At 48.4% G+C, this 26306-nt stretch overlaps 8 protein-coding genes across 8 annotated transcripts; 5 read left to right on the top strand and 3 right to left on the bottom strand.

The window, feature by feature from the left end:
• Nucleotides 1–133: 133 nt before the first annotated feature.
• Nucleotides 134–1526, top strand: PFLUO_LOCUS4173 (uncharacterized protein; the record flags this gene model as incomplete). The annotated part of the gene is made up of 5 exons (XM_073781496.1): nt 134–291; nt 346–1143; nt 1198–1264; nt 1319–1421; nt 1498–1526. The coding sequence occupies 5 exons, from the start codon at nt 134–136 to the stop codon at nt 1524–1526; spliced, it is 1155 nt and encodes a 384-aa protein (XP_073638245.1).
• A 1414-nt stretch (nt 1527–2940) lies between these two features.
• On the top strand, nt 2941–3993 carry PFLUO_LOCUS4172 (uncharacterized protein; the record flags this gene model as incomplete). Its single annotated transcript, XM_073781495.1, has 1 exon — nt 2941–3993. The coding sequence occupies one exon, from the start codon at nt 2941–2943 to the stop codon at nt 3991–3993; it is 1053 nt and encodes a 350-aa protein (XP_073638244.1).
• Nucleotides 3994–4394: 401 nt separating this feature from the next.
• PFLUO_LOCUS4171 (uncharacterized protein) lies at nt 4395–5498 on the top strand (the record flags this gene model as incomplete). The annotated part of the gene is made up of 1 exon (XM_073781494.1): nt 4395–5498. One exon carries the CDS (start codon nt 4395–4397, stop codon nt 5496–5498), a length of 1104 nt encoding a protein of 367 aa, XP_073638243.1.
• A 995-nt stretch (nt 5499–6493) lies between these two features.
• On the top strand, nt 6494–7840 carry PFLUO_LOCUS4170 (uncharacterized protein; the record flags this gene model as incomplete). The annotated part of the gene is made up of 5 exons (XM_073781493.1): nt 6494–6577; nt 6631–6678; nt 6738–7631; nt 7691–7733; nt 7797–7840. The coding sequence occupies 5 exons, from the start codon at nt 6494–6496 to the stop codon at nt 7838–7840; spliced, it is 1113 nt and encodes a 370-aa protein (XP_073638242.1).
• Nucleotides 7841–8102: 262 nt separating this feature from the next.
• Nucleotides 8103–9170, bottom strand: PFLUO_LOCUS4169 (uncharacterized protein; the record flags this gene model as incomplete). Its single annotated transcript, XM_073781492.1, has 1 exon — nt 8103–9170. The coding sequence occupies one exon, from the start codon at nt 9168–9170 to the stop codon at nt 8103–8105; it is 1068 nt and encodes a 355-aa protein (XP_073638241.1).
• Nucleotides 9171–14968: 5798 nt separating this feature from the next.
• Nucleotides 14969–15820, bottom strand: PFLUO_LOCUS4168 (uncharacterized protein; the record flags this gene model as incomplete). Its single annotated transcript, XM_073781491.1, has 1 exon — nt 14969–15820. One exon carries the CDS (start codon nt 15818–15820, stop codon nt 14969–14971), a length of 852 nt encoding a protein of 283 aa, XP_073638240.1.
• A 3745-nt stretch (nt 15821–19565) lies between these two features.
• On the top strand, nt 19566–21053 carry PFLUO_LOCUS4167 (uncharacterized protein; the record flags this gene model as incomplete). Its single annotated transcript, XM_073781490.1, has 1 exon — nt 19566–21053. The coding sequence occupies one exon, from the start codon at nt 19566–19568 to the stop codon at nt 21051–21053; it is 1488 nt and encodes a 495-aa protein (XP_073638239.1).
• Nucleotides 21054–21508: 455 nt separating this feature from the next.
• PFLUO_LOCUS4166 (uncharacterized protein) lies at nt 21509–23220 on the bottom strand (the record flags this gene model as incomplete). The annotated part of the gene is made up of 3 exons (XM_073781488.1): nt 21509–22551; nt 22685–22920; nt 22979–23220. 3 exons carry the CDS (start codon nt 23218–23220, stop codon nt 21509–21511), a joined length of 1521 nt encoding a protein of 506 aa, XP_073638238.1.
• Nucleotides 23221–26306: the final 3086 nt, after the last annotated feature.

Below are 26306 nucleotides of genomic sequence, written 5' to 3'. Positions count from 1 at the left end.
GAATGATCTCCTCTCTCCAACAACGACAAGCACGAGAATGAATAATCATAATCAATAAGTAACGATCGCCCTCAGATGCCGAATTGCCCTGCCGGCCTTTCTCCTTTCTAGACTGGCGAGACTGGCACACGGGATGGCGACCGTTGAGGATCGACCACGATCCAGGGCAAAGAAGGCATGCTTGGCCTGCAACGCCCGCCGCGTGCGATGCAACGTGCTCGAGGCGCAGCCGTGCCGTAACTGTGTGGCATGGAATCTCTCCTGTGAGCTGGGCATCTCACGACGCGGAAAGTAAGCATTGTTGGACTCTAAATCGGTGGTCGATGACCAACCCCCCTTCGGCAGGTACCCCCGTCGCAAGACCGGTCGCTCGTCTCGGGCACTGGGCGACCACAACGAACGCGTGGCCGGCTTCTCGACGACTGCGCGGACAGTGCCGAGGACAGCAGATCTCCGGTCCGGACAGCCGGTCCCACCTGTCCAGCATTATGGCCCTGCATCTCGGCCGGCGACGGCGGGCGAGGACACGATTCACAAAACGGTCTTCCTGGGCGAATCCAGCCCTCTCACTTGCGTCGTGGATGAAGGGCGCCGGTCTCCAGACAAAGGCTACGTGGGCAGGAATCAAACCGGACGGCTGCACTACTCCATCTCGGAGATTCGTGCCGTTGAACCCAGTCAGGACCCACTCGGGGAGCGTCGCAGGATCCTTCATGACCGTTTAACCCAGGAAGGTGCTTTGGTCTTTCCTTCCGCAGCCATTTGCGACACTCTCCTCGAAGCCTATTTTGAATGGTTCCATCCGTGTTTTCCAGTGCTGGATCGCCGAGCCGCGCAAAATGGTTATCGGGAGAGCACGATCTCGCCGTTGCTGGTGCAAGCCATGTTGTTCATTGGGGTTAGTCTGTGCTCGGATTCCGTGTTGCACACCACTGGATTCAACGATCGCTATCAGGCAAAAGGCATTTTCTACCAGCGTGCGAAAGAAATCTACGATTCCGGATGGGAGACCGATACCATTGTCAAACTGCAATCGTTGTTCCTCCTAAGCTTTTGGCGCGGAGGCCCTAATGAGGAACGGGATGTTCGATTTTGGCTGGGAGCGGCCATTGCGCTGGCGCAGAAGAAAGGCATGCATGTGATGTGAGCCAACGGACCCTTTTCGTTCTCCAGGAGCGTGTCTGACTTCAACCACAGGTCTAAGCTGTCATTTCTCAGCACCAGTGAACAGAGAATTTGGAAAAGGATCTGGTGGGCTTTATATGTAAGTGGCACTTGGTTCCTTCATGATCCGCCATTCTAACTTTATCCTTTGCAGGTCCGTGATCAACAGACTTCAGCCGCTTTGGGACTACCTTCTCGGATTCGCGACGAGGACTGCGAAATCACAGAGCTCCACCCTTCCGATTTCGAGGACACTGGTACATCCTCGGAGATATTCCGAACACCACCTGCGGTTTACGTGTCCTACGTGATCAGGATGGCTCAACTTGCTAGATTATGTATGGAGCCCTGTGGTGTTTTAAGCCTACTCATTAAGATTATTTGACTGACTCGCGGGGGTTGTTTTTGTCAGTACGGGAGGTGGTCTCCAGCCAATACTTACCAGGCCAGTCAGAATTGGAGAGCCCGGCTCGTCCGAGCCTTCACCAACGCCTGGTAGAGTGGGAATCTAACTTGCCGGAAGAAATGCGGTTTCAAGCGCCCATGAGCCGCGAGTCCATGTTTCTCGTCGGGATGCTCCATATGACATACAAGTGAGTTGAGGGTGCCGTACAAATGTCTGGCCGAGCTGACCTCAAGTCAGTAATTTGTATATTCTGCTTTACCGACCCCTGTTCATCCAGCCTCCACGGGAGCATGCACAGCTCGATGGAGGTATTGCATTGGATGCAGCAGCCCGAAGTACGCGGATACTCGAGGACATGCTTTCGGAAGGGCTGGTCCAGCACGGTTCCCTTCATCTGTAAGTTCCATGAGCTTGCTGATACCTAGTCTGGATAGTATTAATATGGAAGCAGAATCACACATACCTTTTCTGCGCTCTGCATTCACACCATCCATTTTGAACGAACCACGGGCACGGCCCGAAAGCTGGCTGAACATCGAGCAAAGTTGTGCCTTCTGGGACTCAAAGAACTACAGAAGTCTTGGGACTTGGAAAACTGGGTCCTTGACCTTTTTTTCCGCTGCCTGGATGACCGAACTGCCCGAGATCTTCGCTTGGCCGATGTCGCGGTAGCTCCCTCCACCTTGTCTCGGCACTCCGTCAGAGCGAGTCAACGTCATGATTTCATCCCACAGCCGACTTCATGCAATGGGACAGAAAGTGTCCCAACTCAGGGCCATGCCATTGTTCCAGTCACAAACACAGGCCACGAAGTAAACACAGCTGAAGATACCGTTAACATGGACTGGTACGATTTGTTCAACGTGGGAGATGACTTTATGGGAATCGCGGGTTCCTTGTCCAACCCAGACTACCTCAATCCCCAGAATTTGGAGTTTCTTTACCGGTTTTTATAGTCAATTGTCTAATTCAATTTCGGAGAGGATCGAATTCGCATTCAAAATTTGCAACACTGACAGACCTATTGGAACATGACCTCCTGGAATATGAGAAGCGATTACGCTGCTTTCGTTTCTTATGGCAGGTGCTGAAGTCCAAGTCTGTGAGCTTATGCATATCCGGCTTCTCTTCGTCACTGGCTTGGTGTGTACCATTTCGGGTGGAATGCAGGGATGAGTCTCGTGAAGAGCAAACACACTTCTTCACTGGAATGCTACGCCCAGACAACATGAAGACCATTGCGGTAAGGCTTTGGAATGATTGACGAGAAACTGGCTCGCGTTGTCTACGTGTAAATGCGCGTTGCCGCGATGCTATATAGCCAACGTGTCACCCCTTGCTCTCCATCTCTGATATCAAATCGTCTCAATATGCTTACCTACCTCTCCTGGCTAGGGGCCCTTGCCGTCTTGCCCCGGGCTTTTGCATACTGGCCGCATTTGTACTTCTCCGAGGTGGCAAGTCCTTCCAGCAATAATGAGGTCAAAGTGCATGTTGAGACGCTCTACCAATTCCCCAACAATGGGTCTTGGGTATCCAATCTCGCCTTTCGTCCAGACGGTAGCCTTCTCTTCACACGTCTAGATGTGCCTGAAGTCTGGTTGGTCAACACCACCAGTGGCGACGCGTCTGTCGCCCACTCCTTCTCCAATGCGACAAGCTGCTTTGGGATCAGCGAGATTGAGGATGATGTGTTCGCCGTGGTTATTGGAAATTTTTCCACCAAGACCTACAAACCAACCCCTGGATCGTTCTCTCTCCAGAAGTTGGATTTCAACAATGTGAACAATGGGGATGAGAAAGAGGATGACCGAATCTCAAAGCTTCCAGCAGCATCGGAAATCGCCGCGCTCCCGGATGCGCAGGCGCTGAACGGAATGACCACGCTTTCCAGGGAGTCAAATCTGGTCCTGATCGCCGACAGTCCCAAAGGAGCGGTGTGGAAAGTCCACACTAAATCGGGCAACTACTCGGTCGCTTTGAACCATCCGACCATGCTTCCAGCCGAGGGCCAGGCACTTCCTCTAGGAGTCAACGGGTTAAAAGTGGTTGACGACTATGTCTACTACTCTAGCACCACACGCATGGAGTTCTGCCGTGTCAAAGTGAACAGCGACGGAACAGCCGTGGGCGACTACGAGGTGATTGCCAGTGGCTTCTTACCGGACAACTTCGACGTGACATCGGAGGGCACGGCGTACATCGCTACAGATCCTCAGAACTCCGTCGTTCGTATCTCTCCGATCGGTCAGATCTCGCTCGTCGCCGGTGGCCAGCTCTCTACCCAAATGCCCGGTCCCACTTCTTGTCGGTTGGCCAAAGATGGGAAGTCTCTGTACGTCGGCACAAGTGGTGGACAAGTCGCCCCTGTGTTAGGGACATTCCAAGAGCCCGGGAAGGTGGTGAAGATCACACTTGAATAAGGAGAGGAGAACGCAAGTTCTTCAATGTGAAGAACTCGCGACAATATACAATTTTACCTAATAATTGAACATCAATCATAAACTACCATGCAGAATGATGTTGCTATGGTAAATCAGATACAATCGCATGACTCGATCATTGAGAGAGAACCAGCGTCGCGAGCTCAGGACTGTTGCTCGTTGATGAGGTTTTGTATTTTTTCAATATTTTGCCCAGGGCGTAAACGGCCAGAAAAGCATCTCCGCGCGATGATGTGTTTGTTGTCTTTCTGTCGGAGTTGTGTGACATCATCCAGGCAGGGGATGATGTCTCGGTCCCCTTGCATGATTCATTACTCTTTCGAAATGCTGCCGCCCGGGGACGGGTGTACTTGTTTCTCGACACGTCTCGTGTAACAACCATGCCTGGACATCTTGGCCAGAAAGTCCTCAAGAGTTTTGGCTTGGGTGATCAGTCGCACTCCCATCACCACCATGTCTCGTCCGACCAGCAGCTTCCGGGCCGAGGCGTGGTCAACGACGACGAGCGTGGGCTGTCGTCGCCGCCCAATAACGGCACTTATCCCCGCCTGGCCAAGTTATCTGACGGATCGATCTTGTCGTCCTTCACACGCTTTCCGAACCACCAGCACGCGCTGCGCGTCGCAAGAAGTACTGATGGCGGTCGCACATTCGAAGACTTGGCAGAAGTGACGCGGGGCGCGGGCGATGTGGATAACATGTTCCTGCTGGAGATCAGCCCTGGAACTGTATTGGCGGCCTTTCGGAATCATGACCTGGGGCCCGGCGGTCCCACGCACTTCCGCATCACTGTCTGCCGATCTACGGATGGAGGTCGTACCTGGGGATTTGTATCGCAGGCTGCGGAGAAGAAAGCGCCATTGGGGATCTGGGAGCCGTTTATGCGACTTGGACGTCGGGGTGAAGTTCAGCTCACATACTCCCAAGAGTTTGCGCCCGACAATCAATGCACCATGCTTGTCGTCTCTCATGATCAGGGGAGCACATGGAGTCGACCGATTTGCCTGCATGGTGAGCGAGATCGGTTGCGGGATGGGATGAACGGTATTGCATCCACTATCGACAACGGCCGTGAAGCACTAGTCATGGTCATTGAAACGACACGATACGGCTCCTTCAATGTTGAAGCTATCATCTCCTACGATGACGGGGCGAGCTGGCACCATCGCCATGAGGTCTTCTGCCCCCCACGAGGACACAATGCAGGATCTCCCCAGGTCGCGTCCTTCGCAGACGGCTCCATGGCAGTGGTGTTTATGACGGACGAGGACTCCGCCAAGGTGGAGTGGACAAAGAATGCAGCCATCAAAGTTGTGTTTGCCGGTCCACCACAAGATGGTCACATTCAGTGGAGTCGGCCACAGCTCATTTCTCCGGCGTCTAGTTTTTGGCCGGGTGTGATGGCCCTCGATCACCACACGGTGCTGGCCACTTATGACCGAGGTGGACCCAATGCCAAAACCATTAGTTGGAATCCACGGTAGATGGCGTTTGTTGGGAAGTTGAACGCTGTGTGTTCTCACGGCCATGCACACCGAAAGAGACGGTCTTGCAAGGGCGAGGCCCATGCTGTGAGTTGCAAGATTTGAATGCCATCTTATGCTTTCGGGTCCCAGTCGGTCACCCTCTTCCCTCCGGTCTGGAAATTGAGCACATGGTGCATACTTGGATTTGTTTTTTACTTGATAGTTGGCTCCGGTCTTAATTAGATAAACAGTTCCTTAAAAAAAGCCATCGTAACAGTCGAGATTTCGTCACTAGTGTCAGTTGCAGAAATAATATAACTGCTTTCCAGATAACTATTAGCGCATCCCATTAGTAGTAGTAGTGGCAGAAGCCCAGTTAGCTGACTTGGTCCAAATAAATTCACGGCATCCCTATATTTGCAACTGCCGAGATCAGACCCACAACCATGGCCACCCCGGATTGACTCAGAAACATAAGCAACCAACCCTAGCAGTCGCTGCAAATGAAGCGGATTTACGGATTTATGGCATAGAAAGGAATTGGCGTGAGCGGACTAGGTACCCAGTACTTTGCCCAGGAAAAAGCGAGTAAAGGAACTCATGCCGCAGCTCGAGGAGAGTGGCTCAGTAAGAAACGGAACAATTCGATAAAGAAGATGCGTTGAAAGAGCAACGATTAGCGGAGGGTTTGATACTCATAACTGATTCTGTAAGGTGATTAGGAATAATCAAAGTGGTGGCGCCATTCTGTTTGCCGCCGGGAGTGAACTATTCCGGAGACTCGGCATTTGCCTCAATATGGCAGAATTTCGGAGTTAATCAGATAAGTCAAATCAGATAACCGGGTCCTCGGAGCCTTTGCCGGGTTAGTTATATAAGGGAAGCACTCGTCATTTACAGGAATTCTTTATTCATGCCTTCCAGCTTCGCATCCAACAGAATGGCAAGCAAATCTTTGCGAAACATTATCGTGGTGGGGGGTTCCTTTGTTGGTCGGGTGAGTCTCAGCTCCAATGATCTTCCCAACGCAAATTCTGATGATTATTGCTCAGACTACCGCGCAGGAGCTGGCTCGAGTTATCCCTCCGACGCATAGAGTAACTAACTAGCTGTCCATACTACAGTTATTTGATGCTGAGAACTTGCGCAGGTGCTTCTAACCGAGCCACATAGTCACTTCCACCACCTTTTTACCTTTGTGAGCAGTCAGGCATGGAGTATTTACCGGCAAAAAAGCAGACTAACAACTTTTTATAGCCTCGATTTGCAATTGTGCCCGGTCAAGAACACAAGGCCTTTATTCCATACAGCGGAATCTTTTCCACTGTGCCTAATCCAGCGGCCCACAGTGTAGTTCAAGCTCGCGTCTTGTCAGTTAAACCGCACCATGTGGAGCTAGACCGTGAGTGGCAGGGTTCAAAAGAGATTGCGTTTGATTACGTCGTTCTTGCAACTGGGACGCGCCTCTCCCAGCCGGCAGGTATGAAGGCCGACGACAAGATATCATCTGTCGAGTATCTCCAACGACATCAAGCCGAGGTCCAGCGATCTGAATCAATTATGATTGTTGGTGGTGGTGCTGTGGGTGTTCAGATGGCAACCGATCTGAAGGAGTATTACCCTGACAAAGAAGTTACGGTGGTGCAGTCGAGGCCTCGCTTAATGCCCAATTTCCATCCCCAGTTGCATGAACTCATCAAAGAGCGATTCGACGAGCTCGGGGTCAGGCTAATCACTGGGTCTCGGGTAACCATCCCCTCTGAAGGTTTCCCTAATAATGACGGGCAGTTTCAATTGCAACTCACAAACGGCACGACTGAGTCCACGGATTTTGTTATTCTTGCGACTGGCCAAACACCGAACAATCAGATGGTTGCTGATTTAACCAATTCCACATTGGCGGGCAAGTCTGTGGTCAATCCAGACAATGGCTTTATTCGAACTCGACCAACCATGCAATTCATGGATAAGAAATACTCCAACATGTTCGCAATTGGCGATATCACCGACACTGGGGCGCAGAAAGCTGCCCGTCCAGGCTCTGCCCAAGCGGCAGTCGTTGCGAAGAACATTCAGGCCATGATAGAAGGCAAAGCTCCGTCAGATACATTTGTCAAGGGCCCTGGAGGAATTCATTTGACGCTAGGGATGGTATGCAAGCTTTATAGTTATAATAAGAGCTGCGGGACAATGCTGACACAATACACTAGCGATATAATGTTATTTTCCGAAACCCGGACACCGCTGAAGGTGGTAAGGAACCATGGATCAACAAAAAATTCGAGTAAGTTTATCTTCCTTTTCTTTTCTTCTTAGATTTGATGACACTGATCGAGGACTCAGTGGCCAAGAAGACATGAATGTGGAGGCGATGTGGCAAAGGCATGGAGTCACAGTGGACAACCCACGCCAATACCACCTTTGAAAGATGAACTTAGCCAACTCAGAACATTATCAAGACATAGTAGTGTCTGCAACGAATAGAAATTGGCGAAATGTTTATCTGTGTTGGACTCCTCGAATGACAACTAAAAAATGCCCAGCGAATGGTAAATTAGGAAGAGGGCTTGTGAATATTAAAATGAGACTGCAAAAATCTAAATGAACTGAAACTACATGTTTTCAGAGATTCTGTTTTGCACATAGGGATTGTTTCATTTTCTTCATCCGTTGTTCGGTAACGAGGAATGAGCGTGGATATTCCCCGGTAACATCCTCTCCTACAATCATCCGTGCTACCATTTCAGCCATTCGAAAGGCCTTGATCATACCGATACCATGATATCCTCCGCAGACCCACTGATGAGTGTGCTCACTGAATGGGAGCCTCCCGGCAAACGGAGCACCATCTTGAGTGTACCCAAGAATTCCACTCCATGAATGGGTGATTTCAGAAGAAAGCTGATCACACAGATGCGTTTCAGCAATAACACCGCGAAGATGAATTTGAGGGCAGAAGTCCGTTTGACTATCATCGCCTGTCGCTCGGCGGCCTATGTTTGCCCGACCCACAACAACATCTCCCTTAGGACGTTGGATCAAGTAATCCCAGTCCTTTGCGGCGTAACGATGCCAGAACGAATTTTTAAGACTGAGAACGGGTGAATGAATTACTTGATGAATGACGTTGCCTCTCACAGGAGAAATGTATGGTCGAAACTCCGAAACGAGATGACCCATCCAGCCATTTGTCGCATGAACAACATTTCTTGCCTTGATGGCGCCGCGATTTGTCTGAACAATAGCGCAATTAGTGTCCTTTGTGTCGGCGACGGAGATGACGTTCGTATTTGACTGTACACAGAGTCCATTCTCCTGAACCATCTTGTCCAGAAGAGCAGTCACCATCTTATAAGGCCACACTGATGCTGCCGGGATGCCAATTGCTCCAATGCATCTTTCAGAGCAGCCAAGCGCGCGAATTTTGTCTCGAGCTGTGTGGACTGTGTATTGACTTGCAAGATGAGGAGCAAACTTTCGCATGTCATCGAGAGCTAAAATGGCTTCGACAAAATTGTTCGAGTCATAGTAAGCGTCGATGCCCTCGACAAGAGTCAAGTCACAATCAACCTGACTCTCCTGAATGGCAGCTGTCATCATTTCCAAATGGGAATGCTCAAAGACAGTGAGCCGAATTGCTTCTTCCGCTCCATATCTCTGCTTGCGATCGAGCCATAAGTTGTAGATCATGGTTTTGATATGGCCACCGTTTCTTCCTGTAGCCTCAGAGCAGATATCCCGAGCATCTATGATGACAACCTGATAAGTGGGCATCTTTTGGTAAATTGTGCGCGCAAGATTCATGCCCGATATTCCAGAACCGATAATGAGAACGTCGGCGGCATTGACCCAAGGCGATTGGAGTGTTGTAATTGGCGAAGGCTCGGAAATCCAGAATGAATTGGTTGAATTCTTGACTGGAATTCCGGGGTCAATGACCCCCGGTTCGTAGATTTCGTCTGGAGAGCTAGACAATTTTTTTGAAAGAAAAAGCAACAGGGATAAGTACATAACAGTGGGATATTTGGGGAGAAATTCTAGCTATTTAAATTGTAATAGGATCTCGAACTGCTCATGTATGTCTTTTTGCTTTCCGGGGTTGCATTCCCCAATAGGAAGGAGAAGTGAGAGCAAGTGGAGATTTGCCCAACTTCACGATAAGACACCGGGGCTGGTTTGATCTCTAATCCAAATCACATGATGCGGTGGGAAAAATACTAGGCGCGCTGCTCCCATTTTACCTTCTTCATCAAGTCATGGTGTCGCAGCAGTCTGAGGATTGTTGTACTCAGAGACAGGGCGTGCTCGTTTCACAGGCGGACGACCACCCAATATCCAAGCCCTCCAATTCACGAAAGTATGTCCGCAAAGTGAAAGGTGAGGGCAGGCAAGTCTCCAGATAACAGACAACTTGGATGACATGTTATAAGGTTGTTATGAGTGTTCACAACGTCGGATAAATTGCGATCAAGCCAACCCCCAATGTCAGAAGTGCTTGGTCAAAGGTCTCTGGTGCAGTGGACTCGGAATCCGATATCGCTTCAACGACGGGTTTGCCTCGAGGGGGATCATGGCAGGCAAAAGTATCCCAGAAGTATATCAAAAGTATGTTATATTCCTCAGATAAAAATCCGATCACCCTAGTAACGATCTATAAAACATAGACAATGTCGCAAGCAGTCCTCCATTCACGGAAAAATATCAACCGAGACCAAGCTCGAAAAGCACCACAGCCTCACCTGCCCTTCGTCATCAGTTAAAAAAGATGCGCACGTTGAGACTTGCAGTTCAAAAAGCAGTAATAATGAGTCGTTTTTTGCTTTGAGAAACTACCTTTTTACCCCAACGCCACCGGACGACAATCCGGCCTTACAACATCGCCTGATGTCACACTGTAAGTAATTTTCATATTTTGTTCTCCGATAGTGACATGGCTGACATTTAGAAGTCTCAGAAGCGATTGCCAAAGAAATGGTGGCAATTGATGGTTCTCATAATGGCTGGCGATGCCTAGTTCTGCCCATTGCCCGCTTGGATGATACAGTAATGAATGCGGTATTGGCAGCTTCGGCATTTCATCTCTTGCTCAACGCCCATGCTCCAGGCAGTCTTCGCCCAGACTTTTTTTACACAAAAGCGATCCTGGGGCTTCGCCAACGGCAACACCTACGTGACTATGACTCAACAACTCGTTGCTTTGTGTTACTAGCCATTTCAGTGCTTCTTGTGGATGTCATGGTAAATGCAGGACCGGACTTTCCCACTCTATTTCACTTATTGGAATCGGGTCTGGACGCAATTGAAGGCCAAGGAGGCCTTGGCGGCGGTGAGCTTCCGGGGTTTCTTACTCGACAAATCAACAAGTATGGAAGACCAAGATTGTCTAAATTTTTGCCTTTACTGATTATCTAGGATTCGTGTTTATGCGGCACCATTATTAAACGAACAAGCTGGAATCGACACCATTACCTCGCATGCTCGCCAAAGCTTTGATTGTTTGCGGTACTCCGGAAGCTTCCATCCAGAGTACTCGGTAGCAGTTTCATTCATTGCTGATATCAACCAACAAGCCTATGATATCTACCTTCTAAGTGTGTCTACTACTTCAACTGATAACTCCCTGGCCGGGCTCATTGAGAAGTTCAAATCTACCTGGGCGGCATTTCCACCTAATTCTCCTGGGCAACATGTGTTAGTCTGGGCTCCATTTATTGCGCCTGCCGTAAGCTAGATCGAGAGTTCTTTCGGATGGTGTTTATGAAGCACTATCAACGGAGTGGGTTTGGAAATTTGATACAGGCCCTTATTATCTTGGAGACGATATGGGCAAGCGGGCAAGGAGAGAGATGGACCGTGCTCTTTCGAAAGACACCTATATTTATCATGTAGTGTTCTAAGGAGAATATCACACAGATGCCGGGGTAAATCATAAATACTACGTAAATGCCAGCCGAGATCTCTCCGCTCTGAGTGCTCTGAGTGTCTCGTTATTAGCAGAGAAAATGGAGAGACGATTAGTTAAATGTGCCACTGGTAGTAACTATCTACGCAGAATAATTTACCATGTTTGCTGAAATACACCTGAATGGCCTAAGTTTACACTATGTGTAAGTCACGGGCTCCAAAGATGAATCGCTTGGCTGTACTGGTGCAGGCTCGCAGGTTCTGGATGATTGTTCCAGATATTAAATGTGTTATCTCCGTAGTTCAAAGAGTTGCTACTCGAATAAAAATTTCACAGAAGCCTTCGGGGTTTCCCATATTTGTGTGCTATCTAAGCGACTTCTTCTAAAAGGACGCGTTCCTTGCATAACTTTGAGAACCGAATAGTTAGTTAGAATGTCTGATCATGTACACATTACCTTACTACCCCTAACCATAAAGAGCTATTTATTAAGTACCATCTTTAGCCGGATTCTTTTTTGAAATATATACGTCTGGGGCAAAATCTGGCTTAAGAACATGGGCTTGAGACTTGTTTTCTGAATCTCTCTCTATTTAGCTCAAAAACCTCTGTAAACATGGTAACGGCCTCCTATCACCAACGCCTAAGCTCTACAATTTCTACCCTGAGATGTCTAGTTATACTCCAGCGTTGACTAATACATTAGCGTATGGAGTTCGCAACTACATGTATGACTCATTTATACATGAATATCGTCAATAGAAGAAAACATTTAAGCCAAACTGAAGAGAAGTATATCACAGTATCATACTTGTCAAGCCAGAGTTGGGTCAGCCAAGAAGAAAATTAAAACTAGCATGGATAAAGATCTCCGGTATGAACAGCGGTTCTTGAAAATCCGGTGCAGTTGAGAAATGGAAATGATGCTATTTCCCGGAGGAAATTTGCCAGCAGGTTCTGCTCTTAGAAGCATCCAAGAAGTCTTAGCATTGCAATTTAGATGTGCAAAACCGCAGCATAGAGAGTTCCAAGAACAACCGTGAGAACAGAGACAGTAGAGCTGCTGGTTGCTCCACTGTAGGGAATAGGACTTGTGGTAGGTGTGTTCCAACTTCCGCTCGAAGAAGCCCCAGGGATAGTAGAGGATTGAGACGCAGTGGGTGTTCCTGCACAAGGACAAACAACTGTGGTTTGTGTGATTGTGGAAGTAACGGTTGTCTTAGCCCTAGAAGAGGATGGACCCGTCAGGGGAGTGCTTGTAGGGCCAGAAGATCTCGACGAGCTGGAGACAGGGGTAACAATGGAACTGGAATGAGATCCCGCAGGCCAGGTAGAAGAAGTCTCAGTCCCAGTTGGGCTTGAAACTGCAGTAGTGGATGCTGCAGTAGTGGATGCTGCAGTAGTGGATGCTGCAGGAGAAGTAGACATGATGCAGGAAGTGGAAGACTGTTCACCAGATCCATACTGGCATTGAGCCTCGCCCAAAACTGCTAGGCACAGATTGATAGGGATGTCAACAAGTCCACCAGTAGTCTGAGACTTTTGATAACACTCCGATTCTCCGAGAACAGCCAGACAGATGTTGATCGGCACATTGATCAAGGAGCTGCCGCTAGATGAAGTGGCCTGGTTGCATCTGGCCTCCCCAATGGCAGCGACGCACGCATTTATGGGCACATTGATCAAGCCATTGGAGATGCCCTCCGTTTTGCACTGAACCTCTCCAAGTATACCTGCGCATAGTCCAGCAGGAACACTGATCAAATTGTCTGCAGATGGAACTGCCTATATAAAAACAGAACTGGTTATTAGTGTATGCTTGGAAAGCAGAAAGGAGGGGCCTTCTCTTACTGCGCATGACACCACAAGGGCGAGAGCAGACGCAAGAATAGATTGTTTCATGGTGCTGAAATAACTGGAGATTGTGTCCGGAATACCGAAAAACAATATAGAGCAACTCTGATAAAGCAAATCAAATGAGTGGACGCCGGTATCAGCGAAAACGAGTGACTGTTGATGAGAATCAACGACTGCTACCCACAGCCAGCAAAAAAGAATGAAGCAACTGAAGTAGTTGAGGGAAAGGAGGGAAAAGACAGTGAAGCATTCGTAAAGATTAGAGCGTCAAATCGACTTGCCCCTGGCATAGCATATCAAAAAATCATCATAGCGCCTTGGCCCTTGAACTTACAATCTCCGAGTATGAGGCAAAGTGTCGATCTGCAAAGCTGACTCCAGCTGGCCAAGGAAATGTGAACTAAACACGGCCCAGACCCGCAAATCCGCACGAGGGACCTCTCAGATTGGTCTAGTAGCGAGCCTAGTGCCCGTTGACACCGTTAACAATTTCGGCTATGCTTTAAACTAGTGATGATAATCAGGCACTATGGGGTAACTAGTTCAGACCCCAAAAGCCTTAGCGGGAAAATCGCAGCTCCTCATACGTCCCTACCTCGCAGCCCACATCTCGGGTCTCTATTGGCGTATCCACATTACCCCCTCCCCTGATTCTGTGCCTCGTAATTCCTTAATCAGGATGCCCTCCTATCAGGTTTTTGTGGAATATCATTTCCAATTGTTGTTGCTCAAAGTTTGGATGCAGCATCCAAACTCAAGCTAGCAAGTTAATGATGATCCCTTGACCCGTTCGTCCCTGTCAGACGGCTGTCCACTGCTACGTCGCCACCTTATGGCAGGTCGATCGGTGCTCCGGTCAAGACAAAATTGCAGATCACTGCCCTCTTAAAGTATCAGTGAAGGTTTCCGGGAAAATTTTGAGGAAAACTCACCTTCACCGACTTCTCTAGTCAGTTTGGGTAAGACGAGCCCCAGCTCGAGTCCGAGGTCCCATTTGTCGGTGTAATATTAGAGCACATACTATCAACCCAACTTAGCAAATGATATCCATGGCAATAATGAGTTAATGAAATGAAAATGCCATTTAAATAGTAGTATCTTAGCCTGCTACGCATTATTATATTCTACGCGAACAATGATGAAAATGGCCCTTTGTTTCACATCAGATTGGCCAACATTTGCCCCCTTTTTTTTTATCGTCCTAGCTCTACCACACTCGCTGCATACCAAAAACCAAGACTTCATGAAATCCAAGCTCACTCGTGTTGAGATAGCATGACTAACATGACGACACTCCCTCGTCAGAGCTGTCTAGATAGTCGAGATAGCTTCACTACTTCCTCTTTTAGACAATCTGATACACATTATCATATTCCAAGAACGTCAGTAATCAAGCTCTCAAGAACTCGCTCAAGCTATTCTCGGTAATCTGAAAATGGCAGTGCGTAACAATTGTAAGGATGCGAATGAAGGCAAAAATCATAAAAACCGGGGCTTTTACCTGCATACATGAAAGGAACGGGATCGCAGCACTTGCGTTCCGTCTTCTGCAGGACAGAATACTGCTTCACACCCTGAGAAGCTGCATTGTGACTTACGTTCATAGGATAGCCGTGGAAGCAGATATCGAGGCTCTTCTAATGCGCGGAGCCACGCGATAAGTGCTTCGCGCTCCACTAGGAATGAACTAACAGAACAAATAATCATATCATCCAGCTGGCAGCAATTATGATACTGAATAGCTGACCCTGCTGGTACCCTTGCTTCTAGAAATCTTCCTTACAGTCGTTTCTCCACATAAATCGGTACTTTTAACGTGAGTTCCCCCACAGGGATAAACCTCCGCACCAACGATCCGCACCACTCGAAAGCGGTCTTGCCCTGGGAGCAACAACTGGCGATTTGGAATCAGATGCGAGACACCTTCGCGGCGGAAATCATCTTCACTCCAGAAGTCGATTTCCACTGGCATGGCACTCTCAATAAAGCCGTTGACTTTATTCTGAATATCATTCTTCCATTTCCCTTCAATACTGCCGCGGAACTCACACGAAGAACTTTCTGGGAAGTGTGAAGCCTTCAGTTCGTCAAAGTCGGCGATTTTGTCTTCTAACAAGTGTCTCACGGCTGAGCCCAATACGTGGCCAGCTGTGTGGAGTCGGGAATAAAGAAGCCTTTTCTCAGCATTGACCATTTGTTCGACGCAATCGCCAGGGTGGATATTATTGCATTCGGTATTGTTGATAAAGCGAACTAAATGCAGGACTCGCCCTTCATTCATAGCATCCATTCGCGCGGCACGAACCTCAATATCCGGGACACTTTCCATAGCTGGAACATAGCATTCGGTTTTAATAGCAGTCATTGTACCTTCGTCGGACGGCTGCCCACCCCCTTGAGGGTGAAAAATGGTATCTTTTGTGACGACAACAAAGTCGTCATCGCTGGCCGTTTTAAACAGGTCACGGTTTTCGCTTTCTAGCGTTGAGAATGGTTGGATAGACTGTACAATCGTCTGTAGTCGTAGCAGGTCTGCGTCGTGCTGATACGCAAGATATGTGGACATTGCCGCAGCCATTGGGTTTCCGTTCGCTCATATGAAGCAGAAAGCGAGGAGGGAGGCACTGTCTTATGTGAAGGCCGAAATTGAAGTCCAGAAGAACTGGGCAGCTGTGCGTCTGATTATGAGGGCGCATCAGCTGATCCTAGCGGGTTGTGCTGCATCGGTTATTTCCCGCAGGGGCACGATCCAATGTTTGTAGACGAGTGTCAGGTGACTGACTCCAGTTGTGACTAAGTGGCAGTGTTTCACCGCTTTGGGGTGTAATCTATTAGAGGAGGCAAGGTTGAATCGGCACTAGACTCGGGGGAGACCAGGTTGTTGAAAAGAGGAGACAACATGCATGCATAGAGAAACAAAAGTGCTACGGAGACCTGTCGCGTGGTCTTCATATGAGAGTTTTGGTGTCAGCTAGTCAAGTGCCTATATTGCTTTTTGGTCTAGTGGTACAGCATTTTTGACATTTAGTTCCGAACCAGGTCAATGGAGAGATACTAGCACACTACATGTTGCAGGGAGGGAACATGAGTTGCGCATAAAGTAGATGTGCAACCAACCCTTAATTTGGCGGTATCCAAAACAACTCATTACTACTTGCATCCGACATCAAGCGAAACCGCCAATGTTACCAGGTAAGAAGGCAAGGTACTACATGAAATCCACCGTGAACGGAATATCCTCGCCATTCATCATGTTCGCGGGGTAATCAGCCGACCTGGCACGAGGGTTAGCTTACCAACCGTGTTTATAACTGTCCTCTGGACCTTAGCGAACGGCGTAGGTCTAAGGCTTACTTATAGGGTCATGAGCCAGTAATCCATCTGGAAGTGATTCTGACTGTCCTTGTTCGTCTGCGTGGGTCACAGAGTTGTGCCCTTTCTGGCGTGCTCGTCGATGTCATCGTCGAAGTCGTGGCGGTCAAGGTCTCGGAAGCTAGGACTGCGGTAATAGACCGCGATACATGTTGACCGGGAAGGGTTGCAATCCCAGACTTGAGACTCTATATAGGAAGTGCTCAAAGAAGACAGATAGCTTGGTAACTGAATCCGAAGACACATCTAGCAAAGACACCAGCCATGCAGAAGACGAGCCAAGAAGGAACAAGTGGGATTAGAGAATAGTACGTTCAAAAGTAAGAAAAAGTGATGGATGGATAGAATTATAATCTATGAGTTTTTCCCTGGTGTAGGGAGATAGCCAGGCTATCTAAATCTGCAGAAATGTACTCCTATAGTCTAATGAGTCCTCTATTAGCCTTCTTCCCGAAAGAATTCGTAGGTCATTTATGATTAAAGTAGCCAGTAACACAGCCTCCCGGGGCTACGAACAGCACGTAAAGTAACAATCCTCGATCCGCACGGTTTTATTGTGCCGAACCAAAGTGCTTAACAGGTTCGTTCCTTTAGTAGTATCGCGGCCCTAGAGGACGATTGTCGATCTCAGGTCCCAGATTTATCTTCACTATGTAATATGATACTATGGTTTGACAATGATCGCGATATCTCACCCATTTTACTATAGATCCAGTAGATCTCCTACTGCCCTTTGGGCTGTCTAGCTTCGACATCAGCATCACCGACTACGGATTGAGCGGCGGGTTCTTGAATATCATGCATGATGAACTCGGCACTATTCCGACGGTAGAACCCTCTGTAACATGGAGAGCGTCAGCAGATGGTGTTTTTCTTATTCCGCAATTTGAGCAGCCTTAGTAGCATGTCGCCGCGCATGCCATATCTCCTTCATCTAGGAATAGTTCGGCAATAGTTGGGTCGTATTGCGGCGTGAGATCGGATGGCGACACTTGCGTACTGTAAAGACTAGTGGAGAGATCGCAGCTGCATCTCGAAAAGCCCAGTCAGCCCTAACCAATGCGGTAAGTGGGACGACCAGTAGATTATGGGCTCCTTAAGTATAGGAGCGTCGACCCACGTCCCAGTAGGTATTTGTAATTAGACAATAATCAAAATTAGAGAGGTTTAAGTTCATTGATATTCCTACCCCATAGGGGTATGTGTAACGAGCACAATCCCAAATAGACTGTGGCACATCTGTACTTAAGGATTTGCGAATCCTGCTTCAACATCCGCATCCGCAGTGCGGACGTTCGCGGACGTCCCAAGACTTCCTAGATGTGGTGTTAACATCCGCACTAGCATAAAACTCGCTAAAACATCCTAATTTATTTAGTTATATGACATTTTTGCGGCTAACAAACATTTGTTTTTTAATAATAGCATACTAGGCAAGACGGATTCTTGCCGATCCGCCTAGAAACACATCCTATATATCCGGGAGCTATTTTGGAGTAGCTGGCCGTGTAGTATCTAGTGTCAAATTTAGGCCGTACGACGTCCCGTTATGGAAGTGCAAATCACGCATGAAACAAATCTCCGATTAAATAAATCTAGGGATGCCCAAACAGTTTAAGGACTAAATAACTAATAAACAATTAGTACGGATATAAGCGGTGAGAGTCCCATTCTTGTCACCATTCTTTATAGATACAATACAGTTAGCTCTTGGAATCTTAGTAGATTAGGAAATAGATTAAGAAAAACGCGTTGAGTCACTCAAAGATTGAATGGGCAGGTACAACATTTAGTTGTGTTAGCATGCATGTCGATCGGCGATGTTTGATAGTCAAATTTATTCATCCATCCGCACTGGTTTATAGGTTCCTATCTCCTTCCTATCTCGCCCAGTTTGCGTGAATTAATTCGGCCTCTGGTAGAACTGCAAGGTTGTGGAGTGGATGGAGTTCTAGTATCGGAGGCGAGGAGGCATGTTCACATCGGGGAGGCGATTGTATCACACGACTCTGGTGCGGAACTCGCTTGAGACCTGGGGCATTAATCCCGTTAGCGAGGCGATTCCTTGGAATAAAACATCATAGCGGTAAGTAAGTGATCCGATTGCCCCGGTTTGGGCAACGGCTTGTGCCGCTTCGATAAAGATGTGCTCGAATTCAAACTACGATGTATCACGCGCCAAGATACCACTTGAGCCGAGTAGCGCGTTCAATTAACTCTCGATCAACCTTCGAGCCAGGGCGAGGTCTAGTCACTCTTTTAATCCGCAGCTATGCCTGGCTAGCGGTGTCTGGCAGACAACCGATGTGCTTGTTAGTCCGCAGCGCCCCACTTCGCCAATGTAAGGAAACATTGACCAGCTGTCCCCCAAATTCCCCGCTTTCTCCTCTCTGACCTTCATCTACGCACAGCTGACTAGGTCTTTAGTGTAGATCGTGGTTATTTAATCATGTACATGTATGCCTACAATCAACGTAAAGCCGCATTACTTGGGACTTCCTACCTACAGTCTCTTCTCAGTGTTCAGCTAAGCCTAAAAAGCGAATTATTCCGTCGCGTGGCTCTCCCACGGCTAATTTCAGCCGTCCCGGGGCTATCGGAACCGAAACGTCACATACAGTGGAGCAAGCACTATGAAGGGAGTCCGGCTCCCAGAAAGCTAGACCAATTGAAAATTTATGTGAGTTAGCCGACTCCAATAACCATGGAAGACATCTCCAATTAACCCCGTCGGCACGATGGGCGGTGCGGGGACCTGACGAGAAATACGGACGCAGGATGCAGTTGTCCCACTTGAGCCCACGAAAGCTGCGGAATTGATAAAGGAGGCAGTGTTTCCTCTCTACCCGTCTGCCTAAGAATTTGATCACCTTGGAGCAGTCAGCCACGTAAATATTTGTCCCACGTTCATTGTTTTCTCTCTAAATTTCTGCAGACTTGGGCCTTTGAAAATGGCGCCTCGAAACGTCATCCTTATGGTCGCCGACGACCTCGGGAAGCAGCTAGGTTGCTACGGAGGCACTTGTTGTACTCCCCATCTAGACAAGCTTGCCTCAGAAGGGACCAGATTCACCAGAGGGTTTGCGAGCACCGCATCCTGTAGTGGCTCACGCTCCACCATCTACACTGGCCTCCACACCCATCAAAACGGCCAGTACGGCCTGAATCACTCCAAGTACCACTTCGTCACGTTTGATCACGTCGACACAATCCCTAAGCTACTTAACGACCACGGCTACCTTACCGGCGTGATTGGCAAGGTGCACGTCGGGCCAGATGCCGTTTATCCTTGGCAGGTTCGCCAAGAGACGACGAGCCAGACTCGAGACGTGGCCCGCGTCTCGGACAGGTGTGGCGATTTCTTCGACCAAGCACGGGTTGAAGACAAACCTTTCTTCCTTACTGTCGGTTTTGTCGACCCCCACAGAGACCTCACGCGAGACGGCTTTGGGAATAACGACGACTTCGACAAGCGAGTCTCCAAGCGGCCATATCGGGCCGAGGACGTGGAAATTCCCAAATTCCTCACTGATCTACCGGAGACACGACAAGAGTTTGCCAATTACTACGAGTCCATCAACCGTCTCGACCAAGGAGTCGGTATGATCATGGACCGCTTAGAAAAGGCCGGCCTGGAAGACGATACTCTGGTGATCTTTATGAGCGACAACGGCCCTCCATTCCTCAACTCAAAGACAACACTATACGACTCGGGAATCTCGCTGCCGCTCATTGTTCGCTGCCCAGGCCGCATATCGGCCATCAATCCCAACATGGTGTCCTGGGTTGACATTGTGCCAACCATCCTAGACTGGACAGAAAACAAGGCAGAGCTGCGAAAGTCGTGGCCGCGTCTTGGGCGCTCCTTTCTCGGCATTCTGTCGGAAACAGAGACCCTGCCAGACTGGGAACGCGTGTACGGGTCGCACACATTCCACGAATCAACAAACTACTGGCCGACACGCTACGTGCGTACCGGACGATTTAAGTACCACCGGAACATTGCGTACCGATTGGACTTCCCATTCGCAGCCGACATCTATGGTTCTCTCACTTGGGAGGGCATCCGTAACCAGGAGGGCGATGCCAAGAAAGTAGGTGAACGGCTGCTGAAGGATTACTTCTGGCGACCCCCGGAGGAGCTATATGACTTGGACGAGGATCATCTGGAAGTTCGAAACTTGGCCAAGGATTCGGCCATGCAGAGCGTGGTAGAGGAGCTCCGAGCGGATCTTGAAGCCTTCCAGCGACGATCTGAGGACCTCTGGCTGTATCGGGATGGCGTGTCGATTTACGGAGCGAAGTATCTGCTGGAGCAGGGCATGGAGTTTCCGGATCGCTGGGAACTGGATGTGAACAACCTCGAGACCAAAGGACCGAAGGCACCTCAGATGTACAAACACCTTTCTCTAGGTGAAGATGCGCCCAAGATGCAGTAAAGTCTTAAGTAGTTTGCGCATGGAAATTATTTGATTTTTTGAGAGCAATTGGAATTCTTTCTTCTCAAGACAACCAAGCTGATTGCAGAGGTTCAGGAGGGCTGAGAATCGGGGCATATCAAGTAGATACTTCATAACTTAACATAATCCTTTGGAACCACTCGAATGGTAAAGCGGGTGGGCTGTTTAGTAAAGTGACCGATGGTGGTTGAACCCGATTGGACAGGTGGCACCAGCTGGCGCTAGATTCCATCGTACGGTATAACAAGGGTAAGAGGTAAGAAAGATGGCCACTGATTCTGCGCTAGGAATTATGGTACTTTCTATCAATTGTGGTGGAACTATGAAGCTAAATATCACGAATTATACCATTCGTAATTGCGAGAACGTGTTGTCCTCTATCGGGTCCCATAAGCGTTCCATTATCCGTTTGAGACAAAAGGCATGCTCCCGGATCACACTTCGACCTGTTCTGACTTGTTGGTAATATGCAGCGTGTTAAAGACTGTCTGAGCGCTTCTTTTCTCTAAGCTTTTCTTGACCGGGTTGTCTGCCTGGTACAGCTCTTCAAGCTCCTCAAGAGTTCGGTCCTTGGTCTCCACGAAAAAGAAGTACATAAAGACCGCCTCAAACAAGTCCCAGAAGACAAAAACTAGGTAGAAGTAGTGACCAATTGCCGCAAATGCTGGTCCGGAGGAATATTGAATGATCAGTCCGGAAATGGCCGACGCAAGGTGGGCCAGGGCCATGCCCTTGGCGCGTGTCTGGGTTGTCAGATTCTCTACAGGGTACATGCTCTGCAATGGCGTCCAGCCGACCGAGAATGTGATGCTGAAGATGAAGATAAAGGCTATAGAGGCGCCGCCCGCGGCCGAGTTGCCTGTACTGGTTGCCTGTATCGATGTTCCAGTGATGATGGCAAAGCAGCAGCTGCAGATAATAATACTGATGATAAGAAGGGGTCGTCGCCCGATTGGGTCACTTAGGCGTGCCCCGATGACGGCAGCGATGAGGTTCAGGGCAGGATTCGTTCCGTTGAGCGCCAGAACCTTGTGTTCTTCGGTGATGCCGGCTGTTTGGAGCATGGCAGGCATGTAGTACGACATCAAACTGTTTCCCGAGAGCGTACCGAAGCAGGCCATGCCAATCACGCAGATGAGACGCCGCCGGGCGCTGTGGGTGTTCCAAAGATCGCGGTAGTCCCACCATTTCTTGTCCGACGCCGCCCGATCGCTAGAAATTTGGGCGCTCATCTCCGCGAGCTGTAATTTAACAACAGGATGATCGACGGTGCCATCCGCATGGTAGTCTGCCAGGACCCTAGCCGCCTTTTCATATTGGTCATGGGCTATGTACCAGCGAGGGCTTTCTGGCATGAAGAAAACACTGATAATAACAATGCCAGAAGCGATCATCTGGCACCAGATTGGAATGCGCCAGGAGTCAACGCTGCTCATGTAGGAGCAGCCATAGACGGCCCAACTAGCCGCAATTGACCCTATGTACCTGTCACAGGTCAGCTGTAGGTCTGGCACGATTTCATGAATATATATCCTACCAGGTGCAATTAAAAAGCCCTGTTAGAGTTCCACGCCACTTAGGATGAGCCATTTCGCTGACATAACATACACCTGATGGGTTTGCAATTGCTACGCCGAGACCGAGGACGAAGCGTCCGCCGAGAAATTGTGGTTGGCCCCGCGCCAGTGCGGCGATAATTGTTCCGACGACGATGAGGATGGAGCCAGCAAACATCCCCCAACGTCGACCAAACCGGTCATTAATCGGTCCAGTGAATGGGAATCCCGCGATGTTGCCGATGTTGTAGATGGCAAAGGTCAGTCCGGTACTGGATCCCGCAACAGACCTGATTGACAAAGTGTTGGCCGACCGCCCATAATTTGCGATATAGAGAGGTTACCTACATATTGAAATACTTTTGGAACGAGTCCATCCCGTTAAGCCCTCCCATAACGGATCCATCGTAGCCGTTGAGGGTTCCGCATAGATAGGAGCAGGCCAGAACAAGGTAGAGACGGAGCATGCGCCAAGTCCAAGGCGACTGCTTCTGGGACATCACATCGTGGGCTAGCTGGGCGGCGTAGTCAAGATCAGTCCCAGGTTCCAGGTGACCTTGAACCCTATCGTTGTCCTCACTTTCGGCCATGATTGAATGCACTCGAAGACGGAGACAAGGGATTGAATGCAGTGTGAGTTATTTGAATGCAGCAATGTATCTGCGGTGAAGTGTCCTCTATCGAGCAGCTTAGGAGCAGAAGGTGTTTGCACTGCCTATTATATCTCAAATTCGAAGTACGGGGTAGTCGCTGATAATAACCGTGACCGTCCCAGACACAATGGACTGGAAGTAGCATTGTTTCGGCTCCGGTACCCCCGGCCGGGGAACAAAGCCCCACTTGATGTGATTTCTCCTCTCCTTAATGAAATTTGTGGCCAATAGCCTCGGAGTAAAGGTATTTATTTAGTCTGCCGGCCTCCATTTGGTGCCTTTCCCCAGGACGTGGACACGGTGGCCCCAATTGGTTTCTGGTGTTAGCGCCGGTTACCCCAGCCATGACTTACTGGGGCTCTCACTAGTAGTAAAAGTCTGGCATAGTACGGGGTAGCTTGCTGTGATAATTAGTCGCCTATTGATACCCCCCCTGATTGCTGCCCTAATTCCACGGCCCATGGTACACCTCGATGGAGCGACGAGTACTGATGCTTCTACACTTGCCGGTAATTTCACGATGAGACTGTGTCGAATACAGGCGGTGTATTGATCGGCTACGAATCACCCACTAGTAACTCCACAATGTGGTCAAAATCACAAGATAGAAGAAGTCTGACAGTCTGAGTATAATCTAGCTAACCTATTTATAATACAAAACACATAGTAAGCGAAACCAACGCACAATGCCAAGAATGTCAAAAATCAAAAGCAGTTTAGTGCTATAAAAACTTTTATCCTTGGATCGATCCACCATGCTGGCCTACCAACAGACTTCAATAACATGGAGCCATTTGCATGTGCCATTTCCACCAGAACTAGGGGTGAAGATTTTACGGAGAACTAACCTCAAGTACTACGAAGAGGTGTTTGCCTTTTGTATGAGACATCAAATAAGGCAGCGGAGAAGCCATTCCGACGCGCAGCCTTCTCACGCGACGATTAAGTCGCATCTACTAGGTAGCGACAGGTCAAACCTAAGATGGAAGACTTAGGACGCGAGGTGTGTATAGCACCGCAGCAAACTAGGACAGCAGGCCTAGCCCTAGGCTTTGTAGCTAGGGCGAAGTTGGTTTTTTTATCCCGCCCTTTGCGGGGTTCAAAATAGTCCATTTGCGCAGCGCATGTCAACCCATATCCCGCTTGGGCATCTGGAAATCGGCAATACGTAACGCTGTCATTTATATTTTTCGCGTTTTCGATATATGAGTGGACCTTTTAGCCGAGGTTACTTGTGCACCATGGAGTTGAAGTCTGTAGCTTTTCAAGGTCTCTTAGCTTTTCGATATCATTCGAGATATGCAGACGGCATCGGTATAAAACTCTCGCAGAAGATTAGGGTATTCTCGCTAAATTTCTCTTTGATATATGCAACGGCTTCTGGTTGTCGCCTTAATTGATCGTTTTCTATCGTGAGACGCCCACGCCTAGCTATCGTTCCTCTTCGTGCTCGATCAACCCCTCGCGAGTTGGTCAACATGTTTAATAGTGAATATGAAACACACTAAAGCATATATCTTTCTCTCTTCCCAATTATTGTATCCCATACCAACCATTATGACTTTGTCTCGATCTGAGACTATATATTAATAGAAAAATAAATTTGAGCAAGCCTAACAGAATTGTGCAAAAAGTGTGTGGGACGTCTACTACAACTTAGTGCTTATGAGATTTTGCTCGAAACAGTACGTATATATATAGCGAGCTTATACTATCGGGCACTCGCTCACTCTATGCATAATAACCACTAATAGTAGGACCAAGTTAGGTCAGACGTTTATAAACCCTATATCCTAATTGAGAAATTCACTTAAGCCCATATGCTTCAAATCTATTACATAGGTCCGTCTCATAGGTCCGTATATCTATACTTAATGTGTCTTTACTTTACGGCAGAAATTAATTACGGATTATCATCTAGGCCAATAATTTAATCCTGCCGCCATTCCCAGTAGCAATGGCGGTCATGATGGGGAGTTGAGAGTGTGTGGTACAAAGAGGGTATGTTTGAGGCTGGGGAGTAAGGGAAGCCTACGAGGAACTGTCTTCCGGAATTTTACGTTGATAATTCGAGAAAACAAGGAGTACAAATCCTGTCGAATTCACATATTCAATGGATGTGACCCATTCGCGATTCGCTGGCTGCCGATCGTAGTATTCGGCTCTTGTAACTATTTCCGTCGTATTTAGGCCCATTGCAAAGCCTACTTCGTCAAAAATTTCGATATCTTTCGGTTGGATACCTTTTTCGTCGATTGTGCCTTGTGCAGGGTCAAAACAAGGCATAACAATGCGTGGACCTTCGCATAAAGCCCCTTTATAGTCGTATTGACGAGAAAACAGCGATTCAAGCTCTGGATAGCGCTCAATATAGTTAGTAGCCTAATTCGTCTCAACGGTCTGATTGCAGCGCTCCCGCCAATAGCAGGTTACCTTCTTACCCTACTATTGATGGCCTCGGGGCAAATCCACGCATACCCATAAATAGAATCCGTTTAAGGAGCGATCTGTCTTCTTCGGGAGTCAATTTATGACTGTCTGCGCACGTGTCTTGTCGAATTAGTACGCCTATGAGTCGACGACGTAAAGTTCGATCAGGTATGTCAAATACGCGCTTAGCTTCGCGAATAGAGAATATATCGCCACCTTAGTAGAAATTTATCGCTAGCTCGATACTTCACTACTGATTGGCAGTGTTTTAGGGATTTTAATTGCGAATGGGGGGGCATGGTGGCTAGTTGAAATGATTGTGTTGAAGCTTTGGGGAGCGACTGCGATTTAATGCGGCCCTCACTTGCGAATTACGTTAGTTGTTAGCCGCCGTAGTTTTACGATATCCGGTCTAAGGACTATTGAGCGGGCTAATACACATGTTAGTCAGTTAGAACTAGAGGATATTGATTTTTGAATCACTGAAGAGCGAGCACATTATCATGTTGAAATAGAACCTCACTTATTGCTTTTTTTATGTAGACTTGTCATTAATGTGCACTTTGTCGCTACCTAATCAACCGTAACCTCTA

The sequence above is a fragment of the Penicillium psychrofluorescens genome (genome assembly GCF_964197705.1).
Source record: "Penicillium psychrofluorescens genome assembly, chromosome: 3".
NCBI lineage: Eukaryota > Fungi > Ascomycota > Eurotiomycetes > Eurotiales > Aspergillaceae > Penicillium > Penicillium psychrofluorescens.
Note: the sequence above shows the minus strand (reverse complement) of the source record. Positions and strands in the feature narration are given on the sequence as shown.